This window comes from Lepidochelys kempii, chromosome 9 (assembly GCF_965140265.1).
Source record: "Lepidochelys kempii isolate rLepKem1 chromosome 9, rLepKem1.hap2, whole genome shotgun sequence".
Classification (NCBI taxonomy): Eukaryota; Metazoa; Chordata; order Testudines; family Cheloniidae; genus Lepidochelys; species Lepidochelys kempii.
The window spans coordinates 100,998,205-101,019,046 of NC_133264.1; the positions used below are offsets into that span (position 1 = coordinate 100,998,205).

General features: G+C 43.1%; 1 protein-coding gene across 10 annotated transcripts in view; it reads left to right on the plus strand.

Moving 5' to 3' along the window:
- The first annotated feature begins 2,692 nt into the window (after positions 1 to 2,692).
- LRCH2 (leucine rich repeats and calponin homology domain containing 2) overlaps positions 2,693 to 20,842 on the plus strand; it is a 93,482-nt gene continuing 75,332 nt past the window's right edge. For 9 of the 10 annotated variants that reach the window (XR_012160642.1, XM_073358574.1, XM_073358579.1 and 6 more), the window contains exon 1: positions 3,560 to 3,823. Coding sequence is in view for 8 of the 10 variants with exons in the window: in XM_073358574.1 (XP_073214675.1) it covers positions 3,592 to 3,823 (232 nt within the window). In the remaining 2 variants the exon portion in view is untranslated. Of the gene's footprint in view, positions 2,831 to 3,559; positions 3,824 to 20,842 lie in introns of those variants that run through there. The other variant, XM_073358583.1, reaches the window with a different exon arrangement.

The following is a 20,842-nucleotide window of genomic DNA, read 5'->3' on the forward strand; positions in this document are numbered from 1 at the left end:
TTTTCTAAAAGATATGCTCTAGGAATTACATTGGGGGATTCCTGTGGCCTGTGTTATACAGGAGATCAGACTGGATTATCATAATAGTCTCTTCTGCCCTTGGAATCTTTAAATCTCATTAAACATGCTAAACAGTCAAAGCACTAAAGAACTAAATCTTTCAGTCCTTGGTAGTTTCCTTCCTTATCCTGGCTAATTCTGTACTACTGAATTTCAGACAGATATCACCCACACTATATGCAAAGGCTGCTCCTCTTTTGACTAATAGTGTCTCAACTGCCTCACAATGACATATGGACTAACTTGCTGACTGAAGGCTAGTCTCCTTTATAGAGCTTATGGAAGGAATTTCCCTCAGAGCCTCAAAATTAGACACAGTGCATATATAAAATTTCCACTTTAGGGAACCAAAGAAAGATCTAAGTATGAAAACAAATTCTGCTCTCTGTCGCACCCTGTGCAATCTCCTGAGAATCTGTTTCTGTGGATCTTACTTTAGCCTTATTCTGCTTGGGAGCATGCCTAACCATGTGATTCTTTCTGACTGACATGTATACAGTATCTCATATTTACAGAGAACCAATTTAGATAATTCCTCGTGCAGAAGAGGTAACATTCCAGGACACTTGCTAATCACAAAATGTTAAATAATTTTACAAGTACTAATAATATTACTACAGAGCCTAGGATATTGCAACAGTGGCTTCTGATTTTCTATATTCCTCTACTTTGCATCCAAGATTGGCATCTGAGTATCAACATTTTTTCCCCACATTCACATCAACATTCCTTAGTTTATCTTTCACGTGAGAACCTTACCTGCATCCTTTATGTCTGCTCTTTTGTATTGTCCGATGAGATTCTTTATTGATTTTTTCTCTCCTACATCACAAATACTAATCATGCTCTGTAGTTATTGAACAGATGCTATTACTGATTTGTTTTCACCATAGCATTTATGTTCCTAAATACAGGAATTTCTGATTGTTTGGCCTAGCCTCTTGTAAAACATTTCTCTCTCTCTCTAACACACACACACACAGAGCTAAACTGGTATTATGGCTTAATGTATACTCCTTTAAATATTATTTTTATAATAGTCATTTAAGAGTTGCCATGGACACTCTGGTAGGCTAGGATCGTGCCAAATTGTTAATCAAATAGGATGAAAATGGATCTTTCGGGTCTAACCTGCAGGTACCCTAGACTTTCATAAATGGCACATTGATGGTTGAAAAGGGACTATCCTTTGCTTTTTCAGGGAAATTCTGTGACCCTTCAAGCTTTACTGAATCTCCTTCTTTTCAATACACAGTGTAAATTTCCTCCTCCATGTAATTAGCAAGATGATAGCTTGCAACAACATAAACCAACATGCTCCCACTGTTCTTTCTAAAGTTCCTTATATTCCACACCCACTCAATATTTCTTCTTTATGTCCATTCCACCAATATAAAACTTTACAGAAGACTACATTTTCTGCTGGTGCAAACTGAGAAACACCACTGAAGGTTCACCCATTTATCCCAGCAGATGATTTGGTCTAAGAATGAATACATTAATACTGGATTACTCTGGATAAATTATTAACAGATTTTTATGATTACCTTAGACTGCCACTCCTCCTTTGTTTGTAGGAGCATTCGCATGTTGGACAGTATAACAGAGTACACGGTGAAACCTTCCATTTTATAAATTTTGCTAAATGGCTTTGGAGCAATTTACAAATTAATCTATGGGCCCCATCCTGCATCGTTGTCCATCCAAGTTGTCCCAGCCAGTGAAGTCAATGCACTTACTCATGAGACTAAGGTTGCAGGAGTGAGTTCTAGTCTTAAATTGGCTATTGATTGGTTATGATCAAACAGGAATTCTCACCTTTTCATGACTAATTATATTTGCATTGTATACTGTTTACAAAGACTCTTCATGCCCATAACACACCGTGATATGGAAGAGGACTATAGGTAGTAAAAGTTGTCAGTCGTTCTCTAATTCCCTCTTCAAGGACTATACCACTAAAAACAATAGAAAGCGCCATCACATTTAACTTGATCCAATTGCTTATCCATATCTAGGTCACTTGCCCAGGATTTCAGATGCATTTAGAGGACTATTATTTATTGCATCCTTTTCAGGGAACAGATACCTTGGGGAAATGGGTGGACAGCTGGCAAATATATTCTGAGGCTGCCCTACAGCAGTAAAAATGCAGTTCTCCAATCAGATTGTTTCCCACTTCATTTCACATCATCATGCGTTCCAAGACTTCTCATACTGTGTGCCCTTTAAGGGCATTAGGATGTCTGCTACAGCAGAGCAGCTGAACCCAGACTTATTGCTTGCATTAGTTCCCATCAATGTGTGTATTCAATGATTGATTTATCTTCATTCGATTCTTTATCACTTTCCAGGTGTTCATCTTTTGACTCTGGCTTTTATACGAGTGTAAAATTCTTGTCCTACAATTTGGATATTGCTCAGTCAGTCTCATAAACTTGCCTCCACACTCAAAAGCAGCAAGTAATATGCTTACACACTGAGAAGAGAAACTCTTGAGCTTCTGGCTTGGTGTGTTTTTAATCTTGATCGTCCTCTTTGCAGTTTGCACCTCGGCGGAGACTGGCAAGGGGCCGCAGCAAATACACAGCGCGCTAAGCGGGCGAGCTCAGGAGGGCTGGAGTTATGACCACAGTCAGTGCGGGCACCAGCGGGGGGTGTTAGTCTGGATCTGGGAAAGCGGCAGAGTCCCGTGGCCCCTTACAGACCAACAGCCGTACTGGAGCGTGAGCTTCGCTGGGCGAACGAACGCCCCCTGCGCCGGCTGCAGGTGAGTAGGGGGCGTCTCTCCGCCTGCTCGCCGCGCTGCCTCCCGGGGGCAGGGACTCGGCCCCGCTGCACTGGGGGGGGGGAAGGGACTCGGCCCCGCTGCACTGGGGGGGGGGAAGGGACTCGGCCCCGCTGCACCGGGAGGGGGGGGCAGGGACTCGGCCCCGCTGCACCGGGAGGGGGGGGCAGGGACTCGGCCCCGCTGCACCGGGAGGGGGGGAGGAAGGGGGGGCAGGGACTCGGCCCCGCTGCACCGGGAGGGGGGGAGGAAGGGGGGGCAGGGACTCGGCCCCGCTGCACCGGGAGGGGGGGAGGAAGGGGGGGCAGGGACTCGGCCCCGCTGCACCGGGAGGGGGGGAGGAAGGGGGGGCAGGGACTCGGCCCCGCTGCACCGGGAGGGGGGGAGGAAGGGGGGGCAGGGACTCGGCCCCGCTGCACCGGGGGGGGGAGGAAGGGGGGCAGGGACTCGGCCCCGCTGCACCGGGGGGGGGGAGGGCGGCAGACAGACAAACGGCCACAGAGCGGGGACAACGGACCCCACCGCCCTGCCCGCTGCGGGGGGGGTCCTGTTCACCCCCCCGGCCACCCCCGGGTCCATACAGCGCCGGCCTGGCCGCGGGGGGGCGGGGTCCGGGGCCAGCGCCCCCGTCAGGGCCCCGCGGGCAGGGCGCTGAGGGGACGGCCGGCCCCCCCGCCCCCGCCGCCTGCGCCTGCGCGCCGCGCCGCTGCTGGTTGCGGGGCCGGCCCGTCTCCGGCGCGAACATGGCGGCCGGGCAGGGAGGCGGCGGCGGGCTCGGGCTCCCCGCTCACCTCACCCTGTCCTACCCCGCCGGGCCGGCCTGGGGCGCCGCCCCGCTGCCCCAGCCCCACACGGGGCGCAGCCTGGACCGGGCCCTGGAGGAGGCGGCGGGCTCCGGCATCCTCTGCCTCAGCGGCAGGAAGCTCCGCGACTTCCCCGGCGGCGGCTACGACCTGAGCGACACCACGCAAGCAGGTGGGGGCCGGCGGGCGCCCTGGGGAGATGCCCGGGGGGAGGGCGTGCGGGGGGGTATGTCCGGGGGGGGGGCACAGGGAGGGTATGTCCGTGGGGGGGGGGAGGAGGAGGAGGGAGATGGGGGGGCACAGGGAGGATATGTCCGTGGGGGGGGGAGGAGGAGGAGGGAGATGGGGGGGCACAGGGAGGATATGTCCGTGGGGGGGGGGTTGGGCGTGGAGGGGCACAGGGAGGGTATGTGTGTGGGGGAGGAGGAGGAGGAGGGAGGGGGGGAGATGGGCTGGGGGGGTATAGGAAGGGTTTGTCCGTGGGGGGGGGGAGGAGGAGGAGGAGGGAGGGGGGGAGATGGGCTGGGGGGGTATAGGAAGGGTATGTCCGTGGGGGGAGGGAGGGGGGGGAGATGGGCTGGGGGGGTATAGGAAGGGTATGTCCGTGGGGGGGGGAGGAGGGAGGGGGGGAGATGGGCTGGGGGGGTATAGGAAGGGTATGTCCGTGGGGGGGGGGGAGGAGGAGGGAGGGGGGGAGATGGGCTGGGGGGGTATAGGAAGGGTATGTCCGTGGGGGGGGGGAGGAGGAGGAGGAGGGAGGGGGGGAGATGGGCTGGGGGGGTATAGGAAGGGTATGTCCGTGGGGGGGGGAGGAGGAGGAGGAGGGAGGGGGGGAGATGGGCTGGGGGGGTATAGGAAGGGTATGTCCGTGGGGGGGGGGAGGAGGAGGGAGGGGGGGAGATGGGCTGGGGGGGTATAGGAAGGGTATGTCCGTGGGGGGGGGAGGAGGGAGGGGGGGAGATGGGCTGGGGGGGTATAGGAAGGGTATGTCCGTGGGGGGGAGGGGGAGGAGGAGGGGGGAGGTGGGCTGGGGGGGCACAGGAAGGGTATGTCCGTGGGGGGGGAGGAGGAGGAGGAGGAGGGGGGGGAGATGGGCTGGGGGGGGTATAGGAAGGGTATGTCCGTGGGGGGGGGAGGAGGGAGGGGGGGAGATGGGCTGGGGGGGTATAGGAAGGGTATGTCCGTGGGGGGGAGGGGGAGGAGGAGGGGGGAGGTGGGCTGGGGGGGCACAGGAAGGGTATGTCCGTGGGGGGGGAGGAGGAGGAGGAGGGAGGGTTGGGTGTGTAGGGGGGAGATGGGCTGGGGGGGTATAGGAAGGGTATGTCCGTGGGGGGGAGGGGGAGGAGGAGGGGGGAGGTGGGCTGGGGGGGCACAGGAAGGGTATGTCCGTGGGGGGGGGGGGGGAGGAGGAGGGAGGGTTGGGTGTGTAGGGGGGAGATGGGCTGGGGGGGTATAGGAAAGGTATGTCCGTGGGGGAGGGAGGAGGAGGGGGGAGATGGGCTGGGGGGGTATAGGAAGGGTATGTCCGTGGGGGGGAGGGGGATTGGGTGTATAGGGGAGAGAAGGCAGTTGCTTATTTTGCTGTCTCAATCAGCTCTGAGTGTTGTGGCTCATTTGTCTCGTTTTGGGGGCTCTGGCCCCATCAGAGTGTCACGTCCCTCATGATGCAGCATTGTTGCTTGGGATTTTCCAGTGCGCCCCTTTCCCCTTACGAGTAAGGAGGGGGCATGGTGTGCACACCTCGCAGCCTGCCTGTAACTACAAACACAGTGTGCAGATCAGGACTGAACGTATTCACCATGTTACTAAATACAGAGGTGGAAAACTAGACCACTGAATTTATCTAGACTCTCTACAAATGTGAGGTGAATTGGAGGTATTTGCTTCTGTGTAGTCTCTAGAAAACCTGGTTTATATTTGTAAGATATAGGGGTTGTATTGTGTATTTTTACATTGCTAATTTTGAATTTATTTGCTACTGGACTGGTCACTGATCATGAGTAAGAGGGGAAAATGAAATATATGAACTGAGGTCTGATGTGTTTTGTTCAAAAATAGTAAGGGTTTTCAACATATATTAGTAGGAAACTGAAAGTGATATTTGTTTTTTCATGGGGTTGTGGGTAATTGGCTTATCATTTTGAAAGAGAGTGTCTGCCCATTGTAGTGCTTTCATCCATCTGTGACAATTCTGTGCTCCCATGGTTCATCAAATACTTATTCTTCATTAGTCTTTGTTGGGGACTGCATTTTGTGTGTTGGGTTATAGGCAATCTTGTTCAATAAGATCACTTTTTTTTTTTTTTTTTTTTTTAATGATTTGTGAAGGCCCGATAAGAAACTGGGTATTTGGCGTATCCAGCAGTATGTCTGTTAATGGTTTTATTCTCTGGCACATGTGGTATATTTGCATGTGCTATGCAGAATGTGGATAGGCAAGAGTGCTTTAATTATCTTACAGTGGATGCACAAGATTAATTTAAAAATGGGTTATGGAGTGGTAGCTCTACATTTTTCTGTAAAATAGGGTATAAAATGTGCTCGTCAACACTAAGCAGCTCTATGTGTGAATACTCAACAATGAAAATATAAATGAGGAAATGGATATAGTGAATCTTAATAAAAGCTTTCTTCTATCTTGCATTCTGTTAATCATGGGTCTGTACATTTAATGGGTATACATTGATCATAAGATACCACTGAAACTGTTTTGAATGTACACAGTAATTAAAATACAAAGTCAACACAATTTTGTGTAAATTAATAGCCATCTGACTCTTTTGTCAGAATGCCAGTCTGACCTGAGTGATATATATTAGTGTGGTGCCTAGAGTCCCTAATCGGAATTGAGGCTTCATCATGTAAGATATTGTGCAAACACATACAAAGAGGTCCCTGCCACAAAGAGCTGTATGTGCTTTTATGTCATCAAGAAATTTGTTCAAATAATTTGTAATATTGGCAAATGGCACCTTGATTCTTCTGCTGTTTGTGTACAGTGGAACTGGTTTAATGTAGGACCTACTAAAGAATGAATCCCCAAACCATATAGGTTGTACTTCTACTCCTATACAGATATTTCTAAAACAGAAATGTTTTATTTGTAAACAAGAACTTTGTGGTTTTGTTTTGATCTGTGGAGTTATCTAATCTGTTTCTTTTGACTGATGAGTGAACTTTTAGTATTCTGCGAGTGCATCAAAAGTTGTTACCTACAGATTTTCTCTAAAGACGCATTGGATTCTCGGCTCAGATTTGCATTATTGTTACACTATTTGTATTTATTTACAGGCACTTCTATGGCACTTAACACTATTAATAAATTAGCTTCACATCACAACGTGCCTGTGAAGCAGGGAAGCATTGATCCCCATCTTGTACGTATGTAATTTGAGGCAGAATGGTTCTGGTTAAGATTGCTCGCTGTTTTCTTGCCTCAGTTCTTAGTTATTCATCCTGAGACATTCTTCCAGAAGTGCTCGGCACCCAGAGGTCCTGTCAAAGTCAATGATAGTTGCCTGTGCTCAGCACTTTGAAAATCAGGCCCAAAGTGTTTCAGGATGGGCAAGCAAAATAAATGCTGGTTTTGAAAATTTGGCTGTAAGTGACCGACTTGCACAACGTTTGTGGTGGAGCTGAAAACAGGACCCAAGAACTACTACTATAGCTTCAGGGTTCTGTGCCTTAACCACAACAACATCCTTCCTCCCTAGAGACCAATGTCTGTTTACTGAGTTGGAAGTACTTCTGGTTCACGTTTCACAAATGTCTGTTGAATTAAGTGTAAATCAATCGAGACACACAGTTGCTCATTTAAACTTGAACTGAATTGTCCTCTCCAGAAAGGGGATGTGGGTGTGGGAGTGTGTTTCCCAGTTTTAACACTTCCCTTCCTCCAGTTTATTTGTGTGGTCTCCTGCATATGCTGAAATTTTAAATGCCTTACTAAACCATGAGTTGCAAGTGTTGTAGCAAAGGCCTGTGGCATCTTATCGCATCTCATTCTATTATGTGGCAAAACTTATTTCCTGCAATAATCTTGCAGCAACAGTAATCTGGCCCTTTAACTTTGATTATGCAGCTGTCAAATCCTTTAAACTACAGAATCTATGTAAATTGGAGAATATCCAATAGGAAATGCTCTGAGACCAAACTAACTACAGTCTTGAGGCCCACATCCTCTCATTGTGTGGGCACTGTTAAGTCTGATGGGAATTAAGCATATAGATCTGTTACATCACTGAAGTCTTGATTTGGCCAAGAAATGAGTTTTTTTAATCTACTGTCAGACTGAGACACAGGCAGTGTGTCTTATGGTTTTTTACTTTTGTGATGTTAGTCATTTAAAAAAATCATGTGAATTTAATGTCTGTGAAAGGTGCTATGTTGACAGCCCTCGAGACGAACACTCTCTATACACAGAACAGGAACCACGTGGTAAGCAGATATGCAAGCATCCTGACATTGCCCCACCAAACTTCAGCCCTAATTTATTTTTTCTTCAAATATTAAAAATATGCCTATAAGCACCTGTCCAGTGCTATGGATGCCCATCCTGTAGACCAAGGACTATCCACAAGTTTATTCACCTCAACTGCTACCCTCCTCCACAGCCTTAACAAAGAGAAAGGTAAATGATGGGCTTTGTAGTATGCCTGCCTGAAAAGTGTGTCTGATCTGGAGGGTTGTCATAAGATATACTGGGGAGGCTGAAACATCCTGTCTTGTGATTCCTCGATATGTCTCCTGAGACTGTCAACAAGCGTACCAATTTTGAAGGGTGTATCATTGTCTGGTGCTCCTGACATTATTTGACCCAGTTTTTTTCATGTTTATCTGGCCCCTTTTAGATGGATCAATTGACATTCTCTCTCATAATACAGATAGGTTTACACCCAAAGAGAGTTGTTGTGGGGATGTTAGTTTGATGATTTATGTCATAGTCATTTAACCAAATTGTACCTTCTTGAATGAAATGGAAGTGTGGTGGTTTTTTTTTTTTTTTTTAATGGTACTGACATTGATAAGAATGCTGGCAAGTAACTGACTTGAGTAAGAACTCAAAGAATCTGTTATTTTAGAACCAGAAACTATTCTGTAATTTGTTGAGTCTAGATTTTATTGTAGAAATTGAGTGAGGTGCATCTGAAGTAGAGAATATGTGATTGCAAACTGAAGAACATCCGTGTCTTCAGTAAGAATCTGCAGATCATAATACATGTAAATTAACCTTACAGAAGCTGAAGCATATTATGTTGGTACATTTCTTGCTCATGAAAAGTGCTGGACTAAAAGTTCTGAAAAAAGTAGAATAGTTACAGAATAAACAGGAATGGAAGCTTTTCTGCAATGCCTGACTGTCAGTGTGTGTCCTACCCCTATTTTGGGGACTACTCTGAGGTAATTAGTTACTCATTCATTCTATCCAGTCAATCCTGGGTTTATCATCTAAAAGATGGCCACTGAGGTTGCCAATTGCAATGCTTCTTGGAGTGATACGGACCTCCGTCCTTTAGGAATTGGACTGAAACCTTCAGCTAGCCTTCTCTCAGATGTAGTCTGTTTATACCAGTGACCTACAGACAAAAGATTGAGTTCTGATCTATTCCTTTTACCTAACTTAAAATTCATATTTCCTTGATTCACCCTGCCAAATGGACTATCAGTTGTTTAGAACAGCATTCCAAGATGGCATTTTATTAGTAGGCTTTAAAAAGCTCATTTTACAGAATTCCCCAAATTTCCTCAGTTAAATGTTATAAATGTACCCTATTGGAAACGTGAAACAAATTTCAGTGTTTTGTATGTATTCATTTCCTATTATCCTAGAACAGAATCTCTTTAAGTCATATTTTCAGAATTAATGCATGTGTAGATAACTTAAAATCTATACTAAAAACTTCTTTAGCAGTAACTTGCAGGTAGGAATAAAGGAATTGCTATCCTGATTCAGACTCTAGAGATAGTCCAGTATCCTGTCAGTGGCGATCAACAGCTGCTTCACAGGAAGGTGTAGAACCCTGCAAATGTGGATTAATCTGGCACCCATATTAGATATTGCCTTGCTTTCTAATAGTTGGAAATAGTCTTAAGTTCTAAAGAATAAGGTTTAATATCCTTTCCAAATCTTTTGTTATAATTATGACAACTCTGGATATTCTTGTTGTCCATATACATTTCCAGTCCCTCTTTGACTCTTGTTAAGTTCGTGGCTTCAATGACTTCATGTGGCAGTGAGTTTCACAGTCTTATTGCACATGTGAAAAAAGTATTGCCTTTTCTTGGTTTTGATTTTTCCACACCTATAATTTCATTGAAAGTGCGCCCCTTGTTCTTATGTTACTAGATAGAGAGAAGAGAAATGGCTACCTTCTGTAGCACTGATTATTTTATATACTTTTATCATGTCCTTTATGTATTTTTTCTAAAGTAGAAACAATTTGTTTCTAAAGTAAACAGCCTTTCTTCATAGAAGAATTTGTCCATGTCTTTGATCATTCTTGTTATCTTTCTGCACTATCCTTCTTGAGATGAGCTGACCGGTACTGCTCAGAGTGTTCCAAATGACGCCGCAACCCTGATTTAATATTTTCTGTATTATTCACCTTTCTGTTGCTTATGCAGCCTAACATCCTGCTAGCTGTTTTAACTGCAGCTGCATAATGAGCAGCGGTCTTCATTGAGCTTTACTGAATGGATACAACCAATGTAGAACCCAGTGTGGTGTATAAGTAGTTTAAATTTTTGCCTACAGTGTGCATTACTTTGCCTTTATCAGCATTGAATTTAATTTGCCATCCTGTTGCCCATACACCTAGCTTGTTTAGGTCTCTCCAAATTCTTCGCAATCCTTTCTGGTTCTGACTAAGCTTAAATAACACTGTCAGATATAAATTTTGCTACCTCATTACTCACTCCTATTTCAGATAGTTAATTAATATATAAAACATCATAGGACCTAGGTGAGAACCTTGAGGCCCCTGATGCTAATCTTTTGCCTTGATGAAAACTGACCATTCTGTTGTCTTTACTTTGTCTCTTTGATCCATGAGGACTTAGCTGCTTGTGAAGAACTTTGTCAAGTGCCTTTTGAAAGTCTGAGTAAATTGTCAACCAGTTCTTTTTATCCGCAAATTTATTGACACGTTCAAAGAATTCCAAGAGATTAGTGAGATACTATTTCCCTTGGCAGAAGCTGTGCTGGTTAGACAATATCATGTCATGATCTTCTAGGTGTTTTAAGATTATTTTTTCAGTTTGTTCCATATATAGATGTAAGGCTTACTGGTCTGTAATTCCATGGTTCATCTCTATCCTTTTTTAAAATATAGGTACATCATCTGCTCCATCATCTGCTCTCCAGTCCTTTGAAACAGCAGCTGCCCTCAGTTAGAGGCTACATATTTTTCTTAGCCGTTCAGCTACTTTTGGATTCATGCTGAGCCTGGTGACTTGTTGCTTTTTAAATATCAGATTACTTCAGTACATCATCTTCTGGCACTGCAGTCTTTGATAGTACCTCACCTCTATTACAAGAAAATTACAGGTCTGGGGTAGGTATCTCCCCAACATCCTTTGAAGACTATTGCAAAGAAGTCATGGAGCTTCTCAGCAATGTCCTTACCTTCCTTAATTGCTCCCTTTAACCCAGGGTGATCCAGCTGACCACCCAGTATGATGCTGATAATTCCAAATCTCTATTTTTTTAAATTATTATTATTATTATTAATAATCTCTATTTGATGTAGAAAACTTGTTGGTTTTGGACAGTACCTGCCATGTTGGAGTTTGTAATGGGACTTTGGGAGGAGAGGTCCACACTAGCAGATCCCAATTCAGAATCAGATCTTTATTTGAACAAAGTCAGTGTTGATATCTCATCACCAGCCCAGTGCAGTTGCTTAAAACGAAGTTGCATACTAAAATAGCTGGAACCCAACACTCCATACACCTTTATTGATACAGCTTAGTGCACGTGGACTTTTAGAAGGAGGAAAGACCATGTTCTGCTGCATATGCTTCACTCTCATTGAAGGCACACATCAGAGAAACAGGTGTAAATGACTGAAGAGAATTAGAGGATGAAACGTGAATAACTGGTTCAGAAATACTGGTGTGTGTGGGTGGGTGGGGGGGAAATAATGGCAGTGGACATTGGAAGAAAAATAATTTTGAGTCTTATAACACCTAAATACTTCTGCTACAAAGCCTGCCCTAATGCATTAACATATTTAAACAGACGTTCAGCAAAAAATTTAATAGGACCAATATTAGGTGGAGGTTCAAAGTAGGAAGAAATTTCAGTGAACACTATAAGAAAATACTGTTAAGTGAAATGTTCTTGTCAGCGTTCTAATATTTAGCACAACAAAGTGTGCGCAGGCCTCCAAATCTCCTGGCTGTGGCAGTTTTACAATGACTGGATTACCCCCTCGAACCGAGACCGGTTCAGGGGAGATTTTCCCCCCCAGTGCTTTGGGGAAAATAGAACCGAAGGGATTGTCTACACACCATGCAGCTTTTAGCGACAAGGCTGTGTCAACACAGGCTTGTAGCTAAAAGTCAGCGTGTGTAAATGCTCTTTTTTGGTACTTTGTTGGCACTTTTGCCAACAAAATACTTACAGCACCACAAGCGGCATTAGCTTTGTTGGCGGGAGAGCGTTCCTGCCAACAAAGCCGTGTTCACACTGCCACTTGCGTTGGCAGAACTTTTCTTTCGCAGGGGGGCTTTTTTAAGTACCCATGAAAGACAAATGTTTTGTCGACAACTTCGCAGTGTAGACAAGCCCTAAGTGATGCCTCCCGTCTGGCCCTGCCATGTGGCCTTGATGGGGAGGGGGAAACTGCAGGAGGAACCAGGCAGAGACTTCAGCTGGTGGAAGCAGCTGAAGTGGCAGACAAAGCCAGGTACTTTGGATATTCAGAGAAATTAGACATCCAACTTCCATGGACCGTCATTAGGCGTTGGGAACTTCCTGCTCATCTGTGCCTTTTGAAAATCTTATACTTCGTTCTTGACTATGTTAAGTGTTGTTTTACTTATGTGCCTACCTGAAAAGTCTTATATAAATTTGATTAGTACTGTGTTAACTATGTGAGGCAAAGTCTCAAATTTATTTGTCATAACACTAAAATAGGTTAAATTTTAATGGTTTTCTTAACTCGGGCAAAACTTAAGAAGGATGTTGAGCTCTCTTCTTTCTTGCCCCCCCATTCCCAATATTATTCAACTATTAAGTGTTTATTTAGTTTTAACCTTAAAATGATACTGTCAGAGCTCAAAACCTAACAAAAGCAATGTTAGGTACTATACTGCCTCATTCTCTTCCCCTTCCCCTCTATCTCCAAGTTCTGTTTTCTAATTTGTTTTTGGAGGTTTCATTTGTCTTTCTCTCCTGCTGCTTTGTTACCAGCATGTATGACCGGGAAACATACATGCCTCTCAGTGGCTACTGGTGAATATACACAGGAGCAGAGTGTCCCTCCATTGTGCATGTCACCACAGCCTGACTGAAGGTAAACTTAAGAATTCCCCCTTTCTCCAATTCATTTTAGTTTTTTCTTTCCACTTCCCTCACTGCAGGCAGGCATTCTGGGGGGGAGGTACTTTACTGTCCCATTTCTCTGCTCTGCCTCTGGGTCCATGCAGAAGTTGTATAGTGGGGGAGGGAAGAGACCTATTCTCCTGGTCACCCTTCTTTCTTCCCTTGCTCGTTCGCAGGCGTTTGGGAGAGACGTGTCAGTTTTCTCTGATTCTTGTAAGGCGTACAGAAACTCCATGACAATCTTATTTTAAATGTAGAGATTTATGAATTAAAAAGATTTCCCTCCCTCCCCCGCAAACAAAGTTACATATTAGCATCCAGATAAAAGCTGACATTTCAGCAGTTCACTTCTGCCAAAATACTAGTTAAACGCACGCTTACAGGGCCTGGGGGAAGTATGTGCAACTTCTCTTCGCATAGAGGAAGCTTAGGAGTAACATCGGTATGGTGATTGAGACAAGGAACTGAAACTGATCAGTAACACAAGTGAAAATGGCTCTACATGAACTGCTGTCACGTGCAAATTGAATAGAAAAACTATTTTTCTTTGATAAGCTTTAAATTTTATTAGTTAGGAGTGTCACTCTTATAGTAGTACATGGAATGAAGAAAAAGTTAGGATAATGTAATTTTGCAAAAAGAAAAGGAGTACTTGTGGCACCTTAGAGACTAACCAATTTATTTGAGCATGAGCTTTCGTGAGCTACAGTTCACTTCATCGGATGCATACTGTGGAAACTGCAGCAGACATTATATACACACAGAGATCATGAAACAATACCTCCTCCCACCCCACTGTCCTGCTGGTAATAGCTTATCTAAAGTGATCATCAAGTTGGGCCATTTCCAGTACAAATCCAGGTTTTCTCACCCTCCACCCCCCCCCCCCCACACAAACTCACTCTCCTGCTGGTAATAGCCCATCCAAAGTGACCACTCTCTTCACAATGTGTATGACAATCAAGGTGGGTCATTTCCTGCACAAATCCAGGTTCTCTCACCCCCTCACCCCCCTCCAAAAACCACACACACAAACTCACTCTCCTGCTGCTGGTAATAGCTCATCCTAAGTGACCACTCTCCCTACAATGTGCATGGTAATCAAGGTGGGCCATTTCCAGCACAAATCCAGGCTTTCTCACCACCCCCCACCCTTTCCCGGACACACACACACACAGACTCACTCTCCTGCTGGCAATAGCTCATCCAAACTGACCACTCTCCAAGTTTCAATCCAAGTATAACCAGAACGTCTGGGGGGGGGGGTAGGAAAAAACAAGGGGAAATAGGCTACCTTGCATAATGACTTAGCCACTCCCAGTCTCTATTTAAGCCTAAATTAATAGTATCCAATTTGCAAATGAATTCCAATTCAGCAGTTTCTCGCTGGAGTCTGGATTTGAAGTTTTTTTGTTTTAAGATAGCGACCTTCATGTCTGTGATTGCATGACCAGAGAGATTGAAGTGTTCTCCGACTGGTTTATGAATGTTATAATTCTTGACATCTGATCTGTGTCCATTTTGGTTGACTGTGTCTGGACTTCTACTCCTTTGTCGCTTAGGCACTTGTAAAACTGTCTCCTGTGTTCTTTCTAATTGGACGGATCAAACTGATTTACTAAGGTGTTATGAAAAATTTTTCTGTAAGTTAGAAAATTTTTCTTTGTTTGGGAGCTATTTTGTGTAGGCTAACAAGCAGAAATACTATGGGTAACTACGGTAGATTGCATTACAATGACAAATTTGGAGTTTAATGTGCTTTTAGTTCATTCTAAATACCTCTTTATGTTCATATCTGAATCAGTGCTGATGGACAGACCTTTCTTTTAAAAACAAAGCAAAAACCCTATATATGAAGTGCTTATGCACAGCCCTACAACAACCATCTACTTTATGAACACAGTGTTCTCATTATACAACTTCTTCCTATTTGTGGACAGTAGCATGGAATTTCTCAGTCCTGCTCTCCTACCTACTGTTATAGAGAATTAATATAATAGATTCTCAGAAGCTTTAGAAACTTACATTTTTTTTCTTCCCAAGCATGTTTGTTTCTGTTCCAGGTCATTTTATTCCATTTTAAAAGAAATATTGAACTAACATAAACTGAATACTGAAAGAGGGTAGAGAAAGCAAACTGTACTTCAGTTACATTCAGCTCTATTTCATAAAAGTTGTGTACCCTTAGATAAAAAGCATTTCAAATACTTCAAAATAGAACACTTAACAGAAGACAAATCACAGTATTATTGGTTCTGAACTCTGATCTCGAAGACTGTGTACTGGCAAACGAAGCTCCCCCTTCAACAGATATGTGCCTGCACTGAGTGGCCAATAGGTGTAGCCTTGCATCAGTTTTTTCTCCTAGAACATCAAAACTGAGACCAAAGAATCTCAGACTTTTCCATAGTGCCCATCACTAGAGGTATCTAAGCAGTGGGATTCAGAAAAACACATTCAAATACAATGGAAAACAGCTTTGCAGTGACTGTATTCTGTGTAGTTTGGCTCAGACAAAAGGATCGATGCAGTGTCATTCTCAATAATATGTTACTGTATGAAAAAATATTTATATTGTTGTTTGGAGGCAGAGGATAACGAAAAACAAGTTTTTAAATCTTGAAGGGATCCTTCCCTCCCCACCATCCCTTTGGGAGTGAGTCTGGTATGCTAGTATGGATTTCTGAGTTAAGGAAAAACGTATTCTGAAATTTCAGTCTGCTCGGGTGTTCTCTGAAGAAATGTCATAATAGTCTACTTTTTGAGCTTTCTGTGGTTTACTTGTCTTTTTGTATTTTAATTCAGCCAACTTTCATAGCTGGCTCTCAATTTGGGCAGATACTGTACTTTATAAAATACACCCAAAGATGATTTAACAGATGTACTAGCCTTTTTCCTAGCTAGTAATTCAGAACACCCATTGTCCTGGATGCTGTACAAACAGATACAAAGATCTGATTCCTTCCCTCATGATTTCACAGTCTGGCCTGACTGTTGAACATCTGCCGAATGTAAGTACTATGGATTTCAGAAAGATATATCTTTTCATTTCAGTTATTTTTATAAAAGCAGTGACCATCTTGGAGTCCAGCATAACACGTGCTCATCAGATCTAAGCTTCAGATCACTGAAGCCTTCTGATCAAACAAAAGTTTTTCAGGCTATGCATTATAAAAAGATAGTTGAAAATTTTGGATTTTCATCTATGCTCTATCAAATCTTCTTAAAGCATGGGCTGTCCGAGATGATTCTGTGGTTCTGAATGTGCTTAAAATCATATTAGCATGATTCATGTTAATATAAAAATAATAAATTATAGAAATAAAACGCCAGAACTGGGTCTTGTGATGCATGTGCATCCTGGAAATACAACAGACAAATTAGTCTGTTTTCTGAAGCCCACCATTCCAAGCAGCATCAGGAACAGCCTGCTAGTACAAAATTTGAAGTCTGGCAAAATGAGAGTGTAAATTATTTTTAATTTTTTTTAAGCAATGTTGAATTAAGTCAAAACAAAGATGAACTAAATTAAATTTATGAAATATTGGAACGTGAAAGTAAGATTATTATTATGAACCTGTTTTGATAAATTCTTGACTTAAATATTTATCATAAAACACACATCCTTGGCTATAGTAACTGGGGTACTGTAGAAACTTAAACTGAATAAAAGATGGGCCTAATGTCTGAGAAACCAGATGTACCCAATACCCCTCATTAAAACTGAGCAAAGGAAAATAATCTGAAAAGCGCTCTTGCCTCCCGACAGATAACTAAAAGTGGAAGGGAATCTACTTCTGAAAGCTATTAGAAAAGTTGGGTGGTTTTTCTCTGTATATTACCAATACATTGAATCAGAGCTTGAAAAATCCACTTACTACTAGTGACTAGGCAGCAGCTTGCAGTGGCAAATATGAAGACCTACAACAAATTCTGTCAAGTGTAAGCTCTTTCCTTACCAAAGTATTCTTTGTCCTTAAAGTTGTGGAAGAAACCTTCCAAATATGAACAAATGCAACAGTATCTCCCCCAGCTTCTAAAAAGCTCCCCTGTCTCTGCAGGCTGTTTTTTCTAAGCCGCAATAGACTGAAATTTAACAGTTTTGTCCAGTTTTTCCATTACTGTTCAGAACCGTGACCATTAATGAAACTGACCAGAATCATGCTAGTGTTTTCTGTTGCTGTTTGGGACAGAGGTGAGTGGAGTAATTCCAACACTTGCCCCAAGACAGCTAGAGGGGATAGAATAGGATAGGCCACCACCTCACTTACAGCATCCCTGAGGCTGGTGAGAGAAAGGGGCCCTTCCAGCAGCCAGATGACTCATTTGGGGGAAAAAAGGGGTTCAAATTTGAGACATTAGCAGATGCTTTTCCAAAGTATAGCACCTACTCTTCCTGGCATCTGAGGCTTGGTCTTCCTCTAAAAGCATCGTCCAATGAGATCGCAGTTGGAGTCACTTATTTTTGGAATCAGTCTCCAGACTAGTAGGTTCAGATCTGTGCAAAATGAGTGATGGATTAAAATTTTAAAACCTCGTATAAAATGTACATTGACTAACATTAATATGTTTGTTAGTATCAACAGAACTTATAATAGGTTGTTTTTATTTAAGATATAACTGAAGAAGGCTCCATTAACAAACTCAAAAGCATTTCGTTCCAGTAGAAAGTCTAACGTACGTTGACATCTCGTGTAAGTTATCTCACCTAGTTGTGCAATATTACTGTAGTTGGGAGACCTTTCTTCCTATAATCCTGTCTCTTCATTAGTAAAGTTAAAATTTCACCAGTGAAATCTATTTTATTCTCCGGAATTTGTAAATTTAATGTGGGCAGAGCATTAGACATTTGTCTCAGTAGTAAAGTTTCTATGAATTGGCAGGTTGAACAGTTCTTATTTTTTCCTTCCCTGTTTTATGATTGAAGATAGACATTTCCTGAAAAAAAGCCAGTTTGGTTGGGTAATGGTCAAAATGCAGTGTCAGTCTTTCATTAACTGTCTTCTGTAGAAGACTGGAAATAAAATGTATTCTTCAAAATCTTCCTTTATTACAATGCCTGATAAATAACTCAACGTGAACAGATTCTAGAAGTGTTTGAATAGCCTCCAGATTGCACAGGTAGGAGTAAAAGTTGCTTCTTCTCACCTGCTAGTTGCACTGATTCCTTAGGATTTTTTGTCAGTGGCCTATTTCAACAAATCTCAATTCATTATTCAAGCCTTATTCAATATTTTTTTTCAAATACTTGAGATTATCAGGGCAAGTCGAAGGGATATCACTGAAACATTTTTTAAAAAATACTACCAAAGCCCCGCCAGTTGATACTTTTCTGTTTTACATGTATTAGTGTAGTAATCATACCCTGTATATTTTAATTCTGCACAAATGTGCCAGTTAGTAATTTACATACCACAGGGTATTTTATGTACTGACAGTATCTTTTGTTCTTTTAGAACAAATGATTTATTTAGGAAGCCTGTAAACAATGAATTTTAAAGGCCTTGCACGTATAACTAGTTTTTCCAGACAGTACCTGTCAAATTACCTTTTTATTTTTTTCAATTTAAATTTGGATAATGTTCTGTTTAAATGTATTCATCTAAAGAGCTGCAAAGCTGTTTTTTGAGACACTAAGAATGCAGTCCTGTTCATTTTTGTTACATGGTTTCCAGTTTCAAAATTAGCACTTAAATTTAAATTTTTGAAAACAGCCGATGAAGGTAGTGGAAATAATTTAGCATCCCTAAATATCTAATTGAAAGGAAAATTTACTGTGAGATGAAGTTATTTGACAGCCTGGCTTCAGGGAGGTTAGAGCTCTGTAGGCACTGTGCATTTGAGCAAGTCTTTAAGGCCTCCTGTCCTCTTGGAAGCAACCTACCAGAAAACAAGGGTTTACAGTTTTAAGTTAAAAAGAAAAGGAGTACTTGTGGCACCTTAGAGACTAACCAATTTATTTGAGCATAAGCTTTCGTGAGCTACGGCTCACTTCATCGGATGCATACTGTGGAAAGTGTAGAAGATCTTTTTATACACACAAAGCATGAAAAAATACCTCCCCCACCCCACTCTTCTGCTGGTAATAGCTTATCTAAAGTGATCACTCTCCTTACAATGTGTATGATAATCAAGTTGGGCCATTTCCAGCACAAATCCAGGTTTCCCCCACCACCACCCACCCACCCACCAATACGAACCCACTCTTCTGTTGGTAATAGCTTATCTAAAGTGACCACTCTCCTTACAATGTGTATGATAATCAAGGTGGGCCATTTCCGGCACAAATCCAGGGTTTAACAAGAACGTCGGGGGGGCGGGTGGTTAGGAAAAAACAAGGAGAAATAGGTTACCTTGCATAATGACTTAGAATCATAGAAGGTTAGGGTTGGAAGGGACCTCAGGAGGCCATCTAGTCCAACCCCCTGCTTGAAGCAGGACCAATCCCCAATTTTTGCCCAGATCCCTAAATGGCCCCCTCTTAGCCACTCCCAGTCTCTATTCAAGCCTAAGTTAATTATATCCAATTTGCGAATGAATTCCAATTCAACAGTCTCTCGCTGGAGTCTGGATTTGAAGTTTTTTTGTTGTAATATCGCAACTTTCATGTCTGTAATCACGTGACCAGAGAGATTGAAGTGTTCTCCGACTGGTTTATGAATGTTATAATTCTTGACATCTGTTTTGTGTCCATTTATTCTTTTATGTAGAGACTGTCCAGTTTGACCAATGTACATGGCAGAGGGGCATTGCTGGCACATGATGGCCTGTATCACATTGGTGGATGTGCAGGTGAACGAGCCTCTGATAGTGTGGCTCATGTTGTTAGGCCCTGTGATGGTGTCCCCTGAATAGATATGTGGGCATATAGATATCTTTTAAGTTGATAAGGCTTATGCTGTAGGCCTATGTGGAACCTTTTGCCTGCCCTACACGTTGCTTAACTGCTTTCATCTAATTTAGATTAACTCCATCTGGGTTCATATGGGAGGTATTTCTACTTGTCATGAATGAACAGAAGGTTCACCAGTGTGTCTGCAGCCCCTTTTTGTCTGATTTATTCGGGACCTGACACTGTGAAATTAGAAAGCTCCCCATGTTGAGGAACATCAGTGTGGTCTTGACAAAGAAAATGATGGCTCATCTTAGCCACTCAGTACATCTGACATCAAATTTCTTATCTGGAAGAATATTGTCCTTGATGGTATAACTGAAATTCAGGCACTAGTTTCTGATGAACTTTATACCACATGCTGTAAGGATCAAGTGGTGTGGTGGACTCAGCTGAGTTCCGCCTTAATAAGAGTATTGCATTGGCAACGGTTTTCCCCATAACTGCATACCCATCTTGAGAAGGCCCTTTCCCATGTATTTGATGTCAAAAGGCCCTTGCAGGTCTCCTTGGAGAGGACTAATACTCTTAAATTCCACTTCGCTTTGTATCATTTAACTGCAGTTCCTCCAGCAGTGCAGGCACTAGGTGACTGACTGTATTTTGCATTGTGATGGCCTTAAAAGTTGTGTCAAGGCTCATTCAATCTGAGGTAGAGTTACTGTTTCTGTTGCAGTCATATGTAAAACAGCCACGTAGTTATGTGGTATGTTTCTAGAGCACTATCGCTTGGATTTGCCCCCTGGTTATTC